This window comes from Hesperophylax consimilis, chromosome 6, assembly GCF_061612785.1.
Source record: "Hesperophylax consimilis isolate HC1 chromosome 6, BYU_Hcon_1.0, whole genome shotgun sequence".
Taxonomy (NCBI): domain Eukaryota; kingdom Metazoa; phylum Arthropoda; class Insecta; order Trichoptera; family Limnephilidae; genus Hesperophylax; species Hesperophylax consimilis.
Genome location: NC_142841.1, coordinates 28,139,867 through 28,158,915, shown reverse-complemented (window position 1 = coordinate 28,158,915; position 19,049 = coordinate 28,139,867). Strand labels below are relative to the sequence as shown.

General features: G+C 33.5%; 2 protein-coding genes across 2 annotated transcripts in view; both read right to left on the bottom strand.

The window, feature by feature from the left end:
• The window catches only part of Tusp (WD40 superfamily protein Tusp), a 93,970-nt gene extending 89,011 nt beyond the window's left edge, over positions 1–4,959 (bottom strand). The window contains exon 1 of the mRNA XM_089632902.1: positions 4,496–4,959. Coding sequence (XP_089489028.1) covers positions 4,496–4,591 — 96 coding nt within the window. The 5' untranslated portion in view covers positions 4,592–4,959. The remainder of the gene's footprint in view (positions 1–4,495) is intronic.
• A 3,140-nt stretch (positions 4,960–8,099) lies between these two features.
• On the bottom strand, positions 8,100–16,549 carry LOC149423177 (DNA polymerase theta-like). The gene is made up of 7 exons (XM_089633060.1): positions 14,522–16,549; positions 13,806–14,437; positions 11,847–12,028; positions 10,994–11,163; positions 10,588–10,918; positions 9,014–9,278; positions 8,100–8,395 (listed from the first exon to the last, which is right to left on the bottom strand). The coding sequence occupies exons 1-7, from the start codon at positions 16,315–16,317 to the stop codon at positions 8,100–8,102; spliced, it is 3,672 nt and encodes a 1,223-aa protein (XP_089489186.1). The 5' UTR covers positions 16,318–16,549.
• Positions 16,550–19,049: the final 2,500 nt, after the last annotated feature.

The following is a 19,049-nucleotide window of genomic DNA, read 5'->3' as shown; positions in this document are numbered from 1 at the left end:
AACCGCGGAGGCCGTCGAAATACGTCAAATGCAATGATTTTAGAAATAGAAATTATGAGATAATTATTAACATCTTATAGGCCCGATATATCAGTTGGTTCAAACCCTCGCTATATGCCACATTGATCAATCAAATTTAGGCGAGTTAAATCGGTCGCTTAAGCCTTGGTAAGCCGCAGAATAGTATTTCAGAGTTTTCAGACTAGCTAGCTAGCAGTAACAAATGTCAAATATGACGTTTAGGTAATTAATTAAATTACGTACTTCCATCTCACCGAGATACACGTAAATTGCCTGATTTTATAATTATGGATTCATCCAACGATGAGGGATTTAGACGTTTTAATTCATAATCAATCTAAAATAGACAAATAGTCAGGTAAGGTATTATAAGAAGTATTTTTCAACATTCTGGTAAGTTTTTTCTGCTTTTGTTCGTCATATTTTCAGTACATGGATGCCATTGACTCCAGCAAACAAATACTTAAAATTCAATTAGCACCATGCTGATTGAAGTGGGGAACTTTATCAAAAAATCAACTCGCAAATTGAGCCTGCCTAAAACATTTGACATTTTGAAAGCTCTTGATCTCCCGATGACAGTAGAGAGCACAGATTGACCACTCACGTGGACAGTAATTTAGTTTTACACAGAAAAAAATAGCATATTCCTCAATTAAATCAAAGACAACACGTGTAACATTACTGATAACTATGTTGGCTTCCGATCTATATATAGATTATGTTCCAAGCCGCGCTAAACTCGATATTCCAATCAAGCCTAGCTTTAAATCAAGCGATATACTATGACTTATGAAACATGTCTCTACCTATAATACGTATGTATATTTACATAAGTTTTCGCATCTTTTTGAGAGTACCATATTTCAATGTACAGGGTTTTGCAATAAGAGGTGATATTTTGAATAGCCCGCTATTTCGGTAGATGTTACTATTGAAGCTGTCATTTTATGACATTTGACAAGTAGAAACTACGCCATTAATAAAAATGGAACGATACACGCTTCAACAACGCATTGAAATTATTAAAATTCACTTGAGTGAATCAAATGCAAATCATCTTGAGTGATGAGGCCCATTTCCACCTCGGTGGCTTCGTCAACAAGCAAAATTGTCGCATCTGGGGCTCGGAAAATCCAAGAGTTATTGTTGAAAAGCTTCTCTATCCTCAACGTGTGACTGTTTGGTGCGGTTTATGGTCGGCGGAGTCATTGGACCTTACTTTTTCGAAAATGAGGCTGGAGCAACAGTTACGGTGAATGGATTGCGCTATCGAGAGATGATTAATGATTTTTAATGGCCGGAATTGGATGGTATTGATCTGGACAACGTTTACTTTCAACAAGACGGCGCTACGTGCCACACAAGCAACGAAACCATTGATCTTTTACGATTGAATATCAAAATAACACCTCTTATTGGAAAACCCTGTAGTTTTTCATTCAACACAGGCTAGCCGCTAGCCTAGTGAGGCTGGTTATGAGAAACCTCAACTTTTTATATTTGTTACACACTACCTATTGTTTTTTTACATTATTATTTTATGTTGTTAATTCTATTTACTTCCTAATTTATAAACAAATATACACTTAACCCGTTTTCTTAATTATATATGCAAATTTCTAAAATATATATATTTTTTAATGTGAACACCGCACAAGTCTCAACTTCTACCAACCGCTTGGAGCCAGTGAGACTATGGCATCCCCAATTGGAATATGTGATGCTGAAGGTAGTGGGAGGGGAAGGAGATGGGAAAGAGGAAAAGTGGGAGGGTTCCCTGGCTATTCAGATCTGGTCACCAAACATAGTTAAAGCCATTTCAAGCAAAGTTTCAATTCTGAATGGAGATCTTACACAAGAGCGATACTGAGAGTATCTTCCACTCTGGAACGTTCCACAAGTATACCATATATTATTTTTAATGAATACATTTTGAAACAACACAAAAAAATCAAATATAATTTTCTCGCGCACGCCGAGATTTGAACCCGCGACCTTCGGATTGCTAGTCGAGAGCCTTGCTCCACGCCGACGGAGGGCGTCAATTATGCAATAAACTAATTTATCGTATTGGGGACGGAATTCATGAACTGCTACAAGCAGTCAATTTCGACAGAATATATGCAGTTCTCATACAAAAAATAACCTTCTTGGAAAATAAAACTGCACGATATGCGTCAGTCCGTGTACGATTATTTTGAATATCGCTGTACTAGTTTGTGAATTACCTATATTAGTATCTAGGTATATACTAGCGCAGAAATGTATAATTCAAAAAGGCGCTATTGCATACTAATATCTCGTTGAAACGTGTTCCACTATTATCACGCGAGTAGTAGTGCGCGAGGACCAGATTCGGTAGCTTCCGGTCGCTCGGCATTGGAGCGTTGGAGGTCAAATTGGATTAATTGGATGTAAAAAGCGGACCATTTTTTTTTTTGTCTCATCTAAATATAATACGTCAATGGGGAAAGTCTGAATTATCGACAAATCTGTTCCAATTGTGAAAATGACATATTAAATAATTTTCAGTTAAAATAATAAAATATTATGTTGTAGGTAGGTACTGAACAGCTTATTTGAATTCTCCAAACAAACACTTCCAATTTTCAAAGCAAATCGAAGAGTTCGTTGAAACGGAGTTACAGCAGATGGAATCATAACCGAAATATAAAACATTAGTAGGTACTTGAATTACTTACTTATAAACAATTTCTATTATATACTCAAAGAATAATTATTTTTATATACTACTACAGATTAAGAAATTGTATTGTAAAAGGAGGCTGAAATCTGGGAGCCAGTGAGTCTATGTTATTCACAGTTTGAAAGAAACAAATTATTTTACTTTTAAACTAAGTAGAGTGGATATTAGTAGGTAGGTAGGTAAATAGAAACATTAAAATTATCTTTGAAAATAGAAACATTAAAAATTCTTCGTGGAATAGCCAAACATGACCCAACTGATAATTCACTAAACCATCATCAGAAGACTCCTGCATCACACGCGTGAGTGAGTGAGTAAGTGAGTGAGTGAGTGAGTGAGTGAGTGAGTGAGTGAGTGAGTGAGTGAGTGAGTGAGTGAGTGAGTGCGTGAGTGCATACATATTTTATTAAAATAATTAGGTACGTCTTACATGGTTGCATGAACTAATTAAGTTTCCACATAAAATGCATATTATACACATAAAAACAAAGTGGAGTTGATAGAAAAATTAAATCTTTAAAAAACACGGATGAAAAGTATATATTTAGATAATGTAGAATAAAACAAGTACCTAAATAAAAATAAACATACTTAGGTACATCATAAAATAATGTTCAAATAATAATCAATGGTTCAAAGATAAACAAAATAAAGAAAGTTTAAGAACATAATGAAAATGAGAAAATAACTTAAATATCTCATGCCACGTATACATACGCGAGCAAAACTGCCGACTGAACCTCAACTTATGGGAAAGGTATGAAGCAACCGCAAATGGCGCGAAACGCCGCTAGCAGTTGCTTCCTTCCTTTCCCGTAATTCGTGGCTCCATTTGCAAATGTATACGTATCATAACACACAGTAGGGGTAGATGATTCGTAATTAAAAATTTGATTTTTTTTTTTCCAATATACGTTTTGTAAAAAATTCTCTTTCTCAACGGCAGATCATTTAGTAAAGTTGTCTACCAAATATTTAAGGTTAAGTACCTAAGCATTGATATAACTTTAAAAAACACGGGTACTTACCTACATCGTTAATATAATATTAAAATGCGAAAGTGTGTTTGTTTGTCCTTCTTTCACGTCGCAACGGAGCGACCGATCGACGTCATTGTTTGTGCATGGGGATAGTAGGATGACTGGAAAGTGGCATAGTCTACTACTCATCCTGGAAAAACAGTTCATTCCCGGAGGAAAATTCTTTTTAGAGTAATTTCTCCCTAAAACGCGAGCAAAGCCGCGAGTAAAAGCTAGATGTTAATATTTATGGTTGACTGAATGTTTTCATTGCTGACATGATGATTGAAATACGGTTATTTCCAAAAGAACAGAGCAGGAAAAATATGCATGATGAAGAAAAAATCATTATTTGCATAAAAATAGAACAAACAAACATAAATATTTAACCCTTAATTCAATAAAAGGTTTCCTGGTAGGAATAAATCAATTAAATAATAAATTCTGTACATTTCAGAACCATTTAGGTACCTACTTACTTTCCGAAAGCAAAACTATTCGCTATAATATTATAAGGAGTTTGATAGGTGTTATAATATTCTGTCAGACTACGAATTTTTTTCCTTGTAAAAAATACTTTATAGGTAGGTAAAAAACACAAAAAATTTAATTCAATCAAATATTTATGAGAAATAATAATAGAAAAGTTCTAGAGAGTTCTGTAAATACAAACCATTATCCAACACGTGTGCTAATACCAAGATATATATATATATATAATGATAATTGTGAAAGAAAAACAAACCTCTGGTAATTCGTCTGGCACTTTGCCCATCCATGACAGCGATAGTATGGAGCAATCACACTTTGCACTCGTATTCTGTTCAAAATGTAGGTGCATGTTGAATATTAATCCACCAAATTATTATTTAAATCCTTAACTACAGTCGAAAACGGTAGCAAATAAAACCGAAATAACACACTCGCGACAACACATCTTTACACTTACGGGGATAATATTATCTACTATATTTCAACGGGGTAAGAAAATTAAATAAAGCTTACAACAGAAAATATCATAAAAACATGTCCATTTTCATTGTAATTTGCGAGCACTTTTTAAAAATGTTGGTGGTTGGCTTAAAAGCAATAATAACAAAAGCGGATTTGTCACATAGTCTGGCGTCTGAAGTTGAATCTATTGCTAAGAATTTAACCGTATTATGAATTTTCACGAGAGGAACGTCAAACCACCCTTAAACATGTCTTTGTATTGATTTCCCGCTGCGAGGGGGAGAGGAATTTCCAGGGTGAACGTAAAATGTTCACGTTGTATAATTTACCTCCGATGTATTTATTCTCTAACATCCTACATCTAGCGGCCGGCGGGAGAAGCTCTTTGACAATGGTGCGCTGTCAGGGATAGGATGCGCGCGCAAATCGGAAAATTCTCCCTCGTTTTTTTACTACAATGCCCCATTTGTGTCATTTGACTTAATGCGGTGGAAAACAGTAATCAATTCACTTTATTATGAGCTTAGCGAAGTTCACATAAAAATAAATCACTAAGATCGATAGAGAGAATTTTAGTGGATTCAAAAATGATTGCATGATTGTAAAGATGATATAAAGGGAGGGAAAAATCGTATTTTAAGCAAGTGGGTACACTTTATAGGTTTGGAAAAAAATATGTTAATTATTTTGCAGTCAAATGATTAGAAAGCATTATGCTTACGTAGGCAAATGATAATATATTTATGATAAAATTTCGAAATTACAAAATTAATGTCTATGTACAGGGTGTCCCCCCTGGACATACCCCCTACAATAGTTCACTAACTTCGCGGGGGCGATTCTACATGACTTTAAAAGTTCAAAAGCAGTTTTTTTTTTCGAAATTCCATAATTTTAAGGTTAAAAAGTTGGAATATCTAAAAAACTTATTTTACCTTTTTTACTTCTACCATCATGTAGAATCACCTCCCGAAGTTAGTGCACTTTACCCCCGGATACATGTATTAATAAAAATGCAAATGTTTGTTTGTTCAGAAGGTGAAGATTTTTCGGAGATTTAAGATTTTGAACCAACCAACATTTACATTTTTATTTGTACACATATTGATCTTCTATAACAACTGAATTATATTATTATGAATGACTATTCAGAAGGATAATCGGCATTTTTTTATAAGAGTACATATTTTTAGTTTTAAAACATTCAAGTCAATAAAACAAAGTGTTTAATTTATAATAATATTTATTAATTCATCAGAAATGTTTGCAAGATAAAATCAAAAGTTCATTATTTAACATTTCATTTTCACTACATACTAAGAAAAATAGATTTCATACTAATTAATTTTAGAATATCATAAAATTATACTAAGAGTGATCGGTAATAATATAAAACTAAATAATAAGGAACTGCAGAAAATAAATATTATGGCTTAAAAATATATATATATTCATATATAGAATAACAAAAGCTGATTCTGAATACATATATAAGTTATATTATTATGAGTAGAGTTTATAAATAGTCATTAAAAACAAAAAAAAACACCACATCACTAAAATATACCGTTTGTTAGGTACCACTAACCTGCTGATTAATTACAACCAATCTTCGTCAGTAATATATCTTCAGTTTAAAACACTTTTTTTGCCACTTCATGGAGTATTCCACAAATGGCGGGGAATTTATAAGATTTCAAGAATTTAGTTTTTTGAGGGGAGAACCTTTTTGTGAGGAAAATTGGGGATTTTGGGTATTTCTTGATTAACCAATCATTTTGAAAATAATAATTTCAATCATCGTGAGAACGCTCTATATTTCGTTGTCGATCACAGAAAATTATCAAAAAAGATAGATCAAATCCGAAAATGACTAGATACTAAAAAAACCGTCCTAATTTCAATAGAATTTTGTTTCATTTTGTATGGGAATGACTCTGCGGCCTTTTTCATACAAAAATTAAATTTTGACACCAAAATACCCAAGCAAGCATAATAATTATTTTTTTAATCTAAAGGTATAGCATATTTAGTATGGATATATGCTATTTAATTTATTAGTGTTTAAAATTAAGATATGTAGGCAATTAAAAAATTCAAATTTTCATGATTTCAGAGGCAACTTTGGCTTTTTTTGTGAGTTAATTGTAATAAAAAATAATCTTGCCGTACCTCTGTGTTAATATAATGAAATATAAAATAGAAAAATACGTTTTTTGGGGTAGATATTTAAATTTATATATTATAAATTTGTCAACGTAAATTGGTCATTTATAATTTAAATTTACACTCATCAAAATGCTTTTTGCGATTATGTTTATTTTTTTATTTTATATCTCATCATATTAGTATAGTAAATAGAGTAATATTCTTTTAAATAATTATCATTAACTAAAAAATAAATAACTAAGATGCCTCTAAATCCACGAAAAATTGAATTGTTAGACGGCTTATTATATAAAACACAAATAAATAATGTAGCACATATCCATATTAGATATTTGCTAAACCGTTAAATAAAAAAAAAATCATTCATTTTGACCTCAAATCCAAATATAAATTTTGTATGAAAATAGCAGCTCAGCCGTTCCTCTTAAGGTGCTTGTGGGGATTTTGTGGATAATTTGAAAATCTCTTGTGGGTATTTTAGAACATACGCATTGGCAACCCTGATCCACATTAAAATTTAAACCAATGGAAATATTTTAATGCAGGTTTTCAAACACCGGTAAATTTTTTAACAGGTGCGGTCATGGATGTTTTTATGCTCTTTGATTCAATACAATAACATTAGTGACGAGATCCTTTTACCAAGTGTTCTTCGATGTTAAAAGCGGAAAATCGTCTTGACTCCCTTAGAAAACACAGCGCCAGTTGAAAAAAAGAATGTAGGCTTTTTGAGACGGGTGACTGGTGATGTCACCACAGATTTGATGCGTTTTTGGGAGACCCGACAAATTAAAACTTTGAAAATTATTTTAACTATTAAAACTACCTATAACAATGAAAAAATATACAGGTATTCAAAGGTTAGAAGGTCATTATTATTTTTTTTTAAATGGACTGCAGTTCCCCATTATGAAATCTTACAATCTAACAAAAACAAAATAATGTTTTAAAAATTCATTTTGTGTAGGTAGGTAGGTTAATAATCACAGCCAATAACGATTATAATAAAATGGAAATGACAGTGATTAAAAAAATGGACTGCAGTTCCTCATTATGAAATCTTACAATCTAACAAAAACAAAATTCATATCATAAAAATAGGGTTTAAAAATTCATTTTGTGTAGGTAGGTAGGTTAATTTTCACAGCCAATAACGATTATAATAAAATGGAAATGACAGTTCTTTAAATTGTATAATTGTTAGATGAAAATCATTGCCTCCCTCATCAATGTATTTCATTTAAATCTCCCCATAAAGTTCCTATTTTAACTTTGACTGGCAGAGGCACAGATAAAGAAACTGTATTTTCCATACAATCTCTAAAAAGGACCTTAAAATGGTCCACTTTTTCAATAGGCACTTCGTACATCAACTCATCATGCAATAGAAGAACAAGTTTAATATTATGCGGCTTTTGAAACGATTCCTCCAATGTCTTATGAATCAATATCATTGCAGACTTTAAAATATCCGCTGCGGATCCTTGAATTGTTGTGTTCACAGCCTGACGTTCTGCGTGAGCTGAAATTTTATAAAACTACAATAGTTAGTTGAGTATAGCAGTAGTGAATCCATGATTAAACAATCCTGATACTAAATACTTCCGGAAGAAATTCTTTAAATGATAGTGAAACCTCATTCGAAATCCCTTGCGCACTTTGGAAGAACTAAGCGCACAAACAGGCAGGCGCAGATAGCGACATTGTTTTATACTGTTTAGAGATTATTTAACCCAAAAAGGCTTTACTGTGGCAGTATCTATAAATTGTTAAAATAAAAAATGTTGCTATCAATAAAATATTACTGTTTTACAATTTGATTTTCATTCAGTTGGTATGCGAGGTACATAAGTAGTGATATATTGATTAGAATATAACTAAACATAATTATTTCCAGGATTACAACAACACAATACTTTTAAGGTTATTGAAATGTATTTTTGATTCGGTGATACACGGCCAGATGAACACAAAATTGACTGGGAAACTAGCGTTAAACTAAAATAAAGTAATGTATGTGTATAAAGATACAATTTTATTAAATAAATTTCAAATAATATTATACTAGAATCATGATAATAATTTTTTACTAAGGCTTGGAAATTTTAACAATAATTAAGAAATTGCTTGCAAAACTTACACTTTTCAGAAAACCTTGCGCTGTTGATAAGGTGCAGATATCTTCGTCTGCCACTGAGTGTCTCCACATATCCCAAGCGTCGACATTCTTGTATAATTTTATTGGTATAAATTTCAATGGCCGGATAAGCAGCATGAAATGAATTCATGAATACCGTAGCCTCCAGCTCAGGTATGTCCAGGATCTGAGCCAAAGTCTTGCAGCCCATTCCATAAATAATGCCATAGCACATTTGTTTGGCTTTTTGCCTGAGGTCATCATCCACCTAAAATCATATTAATTAATAATAATATATATCTTTATTTAAGAAAGTTTGCACATTACAACTAAAAATGCATATTGATGATGTACCTATATTGTACATTGATTTATAACTTTTCTTTTTTTTTAAAGGTTATAAAATTAACAGAAAAATACAAAAATAATATGATGAAGGTAAATTCCACAACGTAATACTAGAAGTCAGGATTTATTTCAGTGCAGAAATTCTGGGACTAACTACCATATGTATTGCTCTTTGCCCAGAATACTAATGGAGGGAAACAATTATACCAAGTCAGTGGACATCTTCAATTTATCTTTAAACAAATATAAAATGTTTTTAATGAAGCAATTCAGTTATATACAATAAATAATGTATATTTCTTAATATCCTCATGTAAAAGCCCCGAAAAAGGGCGTTAATAAGTAAATAAATAAATAAAAAAGAAAATAGAAGTACAGTTAGTTGAGGTTTCTCAAATACCGCCTCACTAGGCTAGTATTAATAACCAATATAATTACAATCACGAGATACACGGACACGGGACGAGAAATGCAAAGAGAGTCAGATTGCCAACAAGAAAAAATCAAGCACCCAGAAATCTCTCATATACCAGGCCGTCCAACTGTATAACAAAATCCCGAAGGAAGTTACTGAGATTGAGAAAATGGTTAAGTTTAAAGAGGAATTGAGAAAACATATTTTCCTCAAATATTGATGTTTTTTGTGACATATAATAAGTAGTTACATTTAAATATTTAAAGATACATTGTTTTCCAATTACTGTAATTTTTTGTTTTTAAAACTACATATTAGCGCACACGACGATGAGAGCTAATTAAAGATTAGTAAATAAATAAAATAATATGTTTAGTCATCATATTATATATAATCTAATCATATTATACATTATCATATCCTCGCATGGCAGGGGAAAAAAAATATACAACAACCTTTATTTGATTAAAAAAAAAAGTTAACTTCTTAGGAATTCGTGTAACAATGGTCAGGCATTACGGAATACATAGGTACTTATAATTTTTTTTTTAAGTTGGAAGAGTTAGGACTGGCTGTTCAGTTCAAGAAACTGTTCAATTCTCAATTAATTGTGGTTTCACCAGCGCTAATTGACTACACATAATATCTACAATATATACATACTTGGAAATATTGAAATGGACAATAACTTGATAGTAAAGTCTTTTGGTCAGCAGAATGCATAGTGTTAAATGGAAACATACGTAAAATCTTGGCAGAATAGTTACCAATATTATTAGGGGATTAATAAATTATTAAAGGCTTCAAAACAAACCTCATCTTCAGAAATGCACTTCCATGTTGCAGCAATAGATTTGAAAATATCTCCCTCCGACATTACTATTTTTCTGAGGGTGACATCACTGGACAAGTGACCCAAAAGTCTCAACTCCAGTTGACAGTAATCAGCCGATATCAGAACAGTACCGGAAGCAGAAGGAAATATATTTCGGCAGCTAAAGAAGTAGGTCATATCTTCACAGTCTTCAATTTGACTGAACAATAGTTGGGGTGGAATGTCAAAGTTTCTCGGCACGCTCTGAAGATTTGGTTCTTGCATAGACATTCTTCCCGTTGAGGTGTGAGTGCAATAAGAACTGTATATTCTAAAACATATTTAGATAATTAAATAGACTGAGGAGGTTGGTAACAGAAGTGAAAATGTTATGCTTCTAAATTACCTAGTGTCTGTTGTATTCTCCACGGCTTTCGCTGTCAGCGGAAACAGATTCTTAGTTAATATGGCATTTAATTTTCTCCAGCAGATAACTACCTGAGCCAAAGGATTGTCAATTTTCTCCAATGTCTTCTTGCTTGTGCTAACTTTGTGTCCTTTGTAGAGACCGAGGATCTTAAACAAATCAAAAGTGATTTTTTAAAAACCTGTTCATTCTAAATAATGAAGAATGGCAATAGATATTTGAAAATAATTCAAGAATCATGAAGCAACAATAATAATTGATGCATACCAAAATTAGTCAAGAAAGATTTGGAAGACTGAAGGGATGAATGTGTTAATGGACAGGTTATCATTATGTGAGACGGAATTTGGGAGGCGGGTTTGGGTACCGCCACCCCGGGAACCATTTATTTGATATCCAACACATCTGCCATAGGTCACCCTAAGTAGTTCGCTACGTTTGGTGATTTAACAGGGGTTCCTGGGTTCATCGGATGAGGTGGGTTCAGGATGCGCCGGTTTGGGGAGACCCTTTGACCTCTCTAACTGGTCTCTTGACTTATCGCCTTACGCCGCATCGGGAGGAATATATATCACTCCTCGACACACTGATCCCTAGATTCCTAGCCACCCGTCATACCTTTTTCCTTCCCAGAACTTCCTCTCCTTTAAAAGACCCTCCACACAGCATCTCCAATGATGACAGGCCCTGAGGGAAATTATTTTCCTCAAAGCCTCCAGTGTGGGATAAAATAAATAAAAATAAAAAATGTATGAAGAACCTGATCCAGTTGGCTGGTATTAATGAGGTGATGTTCCATATTCTTCGAAGAACAGTAGATTTCAATACAAACCTTAGCAACTTCCGAAGATGAAGTAAATCTAAATCGCCGACCCGTTATCTTGAATGCATGTTTCTCCAGCATGCTTTGTGTTGACTTGACTCGGCTAATCATTTCCCCAGCTTTTACTTTATCTACCTCCATACCCGACAGCTCACACTCAGCAATCACACGGAGAGCCTTCATCTCTGTACCTAAAAGAAATTACAACATGTTATTGAATACAATATTGAAATATGGCATAAACAATATGAATGTATGTATTAAAAAACTAGCCATAACATATTTTAATTGCCTTATTTTAAGCGCAAGCCTAACTTACCAAAGGTATGCAACATCTCATGGTGTTTTAATTTAATGTAATTTTTTAATGTCTCAGTAATGCAACAAGTCGCCCAGGCATTAAGACAAGCTGCATCTCTACATTCCTTATTCAGGAGTAATGATTTAAAATCCATTGAATTGTATTTTTCCATCTGTAAAAAAAAATCAGTGTGATGCATAAGTGAACATTCTAAATCACTAATAATAAAATATAGAAAAATAATAAATTTATTAGGAAACTAACCATGCTAGGTAGAGTTTTAAAGTCCCCTTCGGGTTCCAAAAGCCAATCAGCCACGAGAGGATCTTCCCAACTACATTCAATCTTTATATCACAGCATTTATTAAGTACCAAAAAGACATATTTGCTGTTGAACAAAGTAATTGTCCTTTCTTTTTCGTTAACCAAGGTGTTCAAAAACTTGTAGGTGTCTGAAATATTATCGCGACAGTCAAAGTAATAAGCAATACTACTTTTAACGAAGACAACAAATCCTCTCACGCTTTTACCTCGATAATGTTTTACCTTTTCCGTAGAAGCAATTTGATCAGACTGGCCATCATTTTTCACAATGTTGTGTCCAATTTTCATTAATTTATTTTGTGTAATCTCCATATCAATGTAAAGAGTGATTTCCTTAAAGCTTAAAATGTTTGAACAATACCTTTTGAATAAATCTTGATCCTTGCAAGCATTCACAGTATTTATTTCAAATGTTGAACTATTAAACCCTTTAATTTCAATGACTTTATGATCCCCTCGCTTAACATAATCCAAAATATATTCATGTGTTAACATTTCTCCATGATTCATCACTTTTATTTCCTTTAAATTAAAATCAATTTTTTTTATGTTATCTTGCATACATTTTCTTTTCTTACTCTTTTTATATTCTTTCCTAACTAGCTTCCTTTTGGGTGTGACGGTCTTAACATTTCTCATTGACATATCATATTCTGATATCTCTTGTGAGCTTAGAATGATGTTATCGGCAGAACTAAACTTTTGGCTGTCGCATATTTTATCTGCAAGAGATTCATCGAATGGAACAGCAAAAACATTCTCAATAGACAAAATATCATTTGTGAAGTTCATTTTAAAACTTTCTCCCTCTGTTACTTTACGTGGAAAAGTGAGTTTATCTTCAAATGCATTGTTGACAAAGCTACTTTGGGTTTTATCCAACAAACCGCAAAGCTGTGTATCAATTTCAATACTTTCTTCAAACATACTTAGATTTTTAGAATGATCACTTTGCAAAATGCTACAATTGCTTTTATAGCTTGCGTTGGCATTTATAGCACTGTTTTCAATTGAAATGTCTTGAATATTAAAATCGTACTCCGGAGAAAGACAATTTTTGGGTGAATTTATAAAATCATTTTCAGTATTTGTAAGATCTTTAAACATCAAGTCCGAAGTATCTCTAATAGAAATATTTATATCATCTTTTGGCTGTTCTTCGACAGAAGAATGAATGTTTAAAATATTTTCAACGATTGGAGTTGAATGTTTTAAAGATTGGCTGCATGATGTGTTTTCTATTTCTTGAGCATTCATGACATCTTCTATGTAAGTTTTAGGTGGTGTTGTTTCCATTTGATTCAAATGATGATTAGAATAGTCATAAGGGTTGGGAGAAATACACTTATCAGTTTGTTTAATTTGTTCTGAAAAAGCTGATAAGTTTCTCTTATTATCAGTTTGTGAAGGCGCTAGTTGGGTTGTTTTCAATTCCCACTTAACTTCAGTGACGCCCATTTCAAATTGCAAGTAAGTTCTTGCTTCGAGGATGAGTAAATCAGCAGCTTCCTTCGCTGTTACACCTTTCTTTCCCGTTATCCAAATGTTTCTTAATGAATTCCTCTTATCCACGTCGTACTTAATCTCTCCGTCTCTCTCCTTTCCACTTTGAAAAGGCACGGAGGCGTATAAGGCAGTTTCTGTTAGGCAAATGTCCGCACTGGCTAACTGGCAAATGGTTTCTATTCCCGCATTGAAGAGTGCTCGCGCCCTTAAACCATTTAGTGATTGTAGTCTCATCAAGTCAAGCAAATCACTTTGAATTCCAAACTGTAATCTGTCTTGAAACTGTGACACCAAAGTCTCAAAGCTGTTCCAGCCCAACTGTCGACTGAAGGCCGTTACCATTCCAGCAAATGTAGCGGCAGACTGCTGTAAACTTTGGAGCATTCCACGAGAACAACTGAAAGTCGCTGAAACTGTTGCTAATGGGACTTCATTTATTAAATCTTGTAAGGCAAGAGCAGTATAGAACCTAAAAAGAGAAAGAAAAAAAGTTTAAAATTAAATACTTATGGAAATTTTTTAAAATCTATTTTTTAAATACATTAATTTATACCTTCTTAAAACCTGCAATTTACATTGCATAGCCGGAGAATCCAACTTGACCGCCCCTCGCATACAACGGTAGATAAAGCTTTCTTGAATGCCAACCATCTCCCCTACCCGCTTCATGGCTTTACTCAAGCCATCCCATAGGTTCAACAAATGCATCCAATTCAACTCTCCCCACTGAGAGCATATACTGTAAGGAGTCACAAGATATATCATATGCAAATCTGTTTCTAGAACGAAGCATTCACGGGCCTTCTGCAATTCTTTAAATAATGTCAGTCCATCTTGCGGGGACATAGAGGACGAGAGGCAGGCCTTTCCTAAAGGTGTTGCCATGTAAAACAATTCATCAGATATTTTCTGTAGACGAATCAATTCATAATCTACTAACTGCTTGACTGTTTCTTCAGAATATTCCTCTGTGGATTCATTTTTCTCTAGACTATTCATTAAGAGTGTGCAGTTAATGAAAAGTTGTACATCCTCGGGAGTTTTTGCCACTTGACTTGCTATAGCTTCTAAGACTGCACGTAAAAGCTTATCTCCTCCTTTCAAACAACTGGATATTGGATCAAATGTGCCACATATCAATCCTTCAGCAACATTCTTATCATTTGCGGAACAGATTAAAATACTTTCTCCCGCTGTGTCGATTCCCATTCGACCGGCTCTTCCTACCATCTGTTTGTAAGTTTGTATATTAATAGGTTTTGAATGAAACGTTGGAGATCTTATGATAACTCTACGTGCCGGTAAGTTCACTCCTGAACTAAGAGTGGATGTAGAAACAAGGACCCTAATTGCGTTAGTTTTAAAAGCACCTTCAATTATATCTCTCTCGTCCATTGTAAGCCCTGCATGGTGAAATGCAACTCCAAAAGATATAGTTTGATGAAGCACATGATCTAAACCAGCGGGAGAAGCCTTGAGTTGTTCCAATACTTCACTTATAGCGGGACCATTTAGTTGTTCACGTAAATACTTCCCATAATTTGACTGTGAATAACCCAAACTTCTGAAGTTACCGGCTATTTGCTGAGCTAAATTCTCGCACCAGTTTTTAGTAGGACAAAATATTAAGACCGAACAACTCTCCATGATTGTCTCCAGACATAAATAAACAATATTGTCTTTGTCATTGACAAACTCTTCTGATGATTCAATGTTTCTAATGACTTCCTTGTTGGAGTTGTAAACACAGCCAGAATGGTGATACTGCTCTTCTAATGGAATCGGACGAAAGTCAGTCTTGTATAAATCAGCATTGAGCCATTCGGAAAGCAGGGAAAGATTTGGTAGTGTGGCAGACATACCTATTATTTGAATATCAATTTGTTCATATCTTTTAGTTACATACAATAGCTTTGTAAGTAAAAGCTCTAATATATAACCACGGTGAGGATCTCCCAATAAATGCAGCTCATCTACTACCACCGCTCCTAGATCAGCGATTGAGCCGTTTTCAAGAAGGTTATTAATTAGATTGTTGGCTTTTTCAATTGTACATATAGCAATGTGGATGGCTTGGAAGCCTCCGGGGGGTGAGTGAGATCCCATAAAACCTTCCACCCTTATTCCACTTTCACTAAAAATATCTTGAAAGTAAAACATCTTTTCTCTCACCACTGACACAAATGGTAAAATGATCATAACTTTCTTCTGGCGCTCGAGAACTGTTTTCATAGCCAATATTTCAGCAACCAAAGTTTTTCCCGCAGACGTGGGAGCTGAATAAACAAGGTTCCCATTATCATTAAGCACTTTTGAGTTTCCCAGACATTCCACTTGCCACGGAAACATATTCTTTACACCTTTGGAATGATATTTCGATATTATTTCCGGTGGCAAACCCCAATATTTAAGATCGGTTTGCTGATTCGATATTACATTTTCTGATAATATTTTTGATGTAATCGTTTTACTACTATTGCAAACGTGACTAAGTGGCAGAATTGAGATATTGTTGGTAACACCATTAAAACAATGAGTTTTAATTAGTAACGAATTGTGTAGTGATGTATTTTTCTGTGATTCGAAAACTTTGTTTGAAAGAGACCATGATGATGTAAAACCTTTGACAAAAGCCAAAGTATCCTCAAACTTTACATTCTTTGAATGAGTTTCATCAGTAAACGTTATATTCTCAACGAAATTACTTTCATTCAATAAATCATTACAAAGTTCCCTTTCTTCATCATTCATAATGAAAGTCGTACATAAGCTTCATAAAGTCATTTGAATTAATACAAAGCACTGCCCTCGTAACATTTTTAACACAATTAAATATCACAGAATCATTTTATCACAGATAGTAAAATCATTTATATTTATAAAATCAGCATGACACTTTTAAAAATTCAAATTATTCAACTGTCAGCTGTCAAAATTCGAATTTCAGCTGTTCCGTTTTTCGACAAACGGCTATACCCAGCTACGATTTAAAATATTGTGCAAGCGATAGTGATAGTTAACATCATCATTGGGCATGGAATTATTTACAATTTTTCAATATCTTAAAAAGTTCTTGGATTGTGGTCGTAAAAAGTGTGTAGTAGAATCATTGAATTGAGATATATCAAAACCTCCTAGATACGTGATCTAGAAGGTTTTGGATGTTTTGGATATATCGACCAATATCGACCGTATCGACCTATCGACCCGATCAGACCCACTTTATTTATGATCAGACCCTATCAACCCTTTCCTGGCATAGGATCGTAAGGTGGGTGGTTTATTTATGATCGTAAGCGTAAAAATTGCCTTTTACAGGAGGAGGTTTTTTCTAAATATCTAAGGTTGTGTTTGGTAAATTAATTTTAAATTAAAAACGTATGTATATAGTAAAGTAAAATAAGATTTTATAAATGTGATAATCGTCTCAAATTCAAGTACTTTTGGTTCTTTCGACGTTGTTTCGTGCTCCTTCTAGAGTTCCATGTCAATTCATCGTACCGATCATAAATAAACCCCTCACTTTACGATATAATTTTAGATGTTTTGTTTGGCACAAAATAAATTTAGTTTTAAATTTCTTAAATTTTTATTCGTAATAAAAAAGTATCTCTCCTTCGTTACATTTATTAATTTTAATTTACAATTCATAAAATGGAATAATTTTTAGAGCTCGAACTGATCAAAATAAATGCTCCGTTTTGTAGAAAATGTTCACTCTAAACACGTATGTATAGGAGAAACAAATTTTGAATATTTTTGTATTGTTATAATACCTACCTATCCATTTTGTTAATAAATTCAGTGAACTCTATTTACAATCAAAGAACGCAATTTTATAATTAGTTTTTAAAATGTGTATATAATAATGGTTCGTCAATACATAATCTGAGTTTTAATTATTATTATTATTATTGGTCTTCTTTATAAATTTCTGACAAAACACGGCACATAATATATAAGCGTTATGGGGAAACTCGAGATATTCTTCAATGAATCAAAAATTAATATTCCCTTGGCACAGATGGACTTAAGATCATTGTTTTTCATACTCCGCTATGTTCAACTTTTATATGGCTGTAACGGGCCAGATGAACAGACAGTACAATTTCGACGTGATCGTTTAGGAAGAAGTTGATTACGTCGCACCTACGAGTATGATTTTTGATTAATATTTGATCGTTGCACTTTTTTCTAAAATCTAGCAGATAGGTAAGTCAATGAAAATAACTTCCAATCCAAGAAATCTTCAACAGACATCTGACATTAATATATAAGCGAGAAACAGGTGCATCGACTTTTCACTACTTTCTATAAATCTTTCTATGAATTTCGAGGAAAATATCGAGTCTTCTAGGAAACTCCTGCGGAATTTGACTTCATTTCTTTAACATTTCAGAATTTCTCTACATTTTTGTGCTTTTTCCCATTTCCCAAAAAATATTTTTATCCCCTAGAACTAGACAAATTTCCCTATACATCACTTAACCGAGACATCGCGCCCAAAAACGTAAATTTATGATTATCTCTTATCATAAGATTTGTGTGTAGGTAGTTAAATACCTACCAACTTTATTAATACACACGACGCCATAATATGCGTACGACGAAACGAAGGGTTCATGCATGCCATGAATCCCTATATTATCAAAGCGGATCAGTAATTTTTTTATTTTATTTATCTATATAAAGTTTTTTACAAGTGGTTTTTCGATGCCTGTCTCACTAGGTTAAACCTGTGTCAAGACAGTAGTGATCCGCGAGCTGTGAGAACCGTTGAACAATCACCGGGTCACCCGTTCACCGGTCATCATTCGAGAACGACTCAGCTCACCAGCTCACCCGTTCACTCGTTCGCAAAGATCTGCGTATCCGATATGGAGAGGCGGTTCACTGAGCCAAGTCGTTTCTAATCTTCTAATCTCGGGCATCGGTCGATTACAAGATGGGCACAGTTCTCCGGCGATAACTTCAAAATGTATTTTAAAATACGTCAGTATTCGTAGGAACGTATATGTAAACTACATTTAGTATTAAAAGATCAATATATGTTTTTTCTAAAGTAAAGTACAGCAAATGTT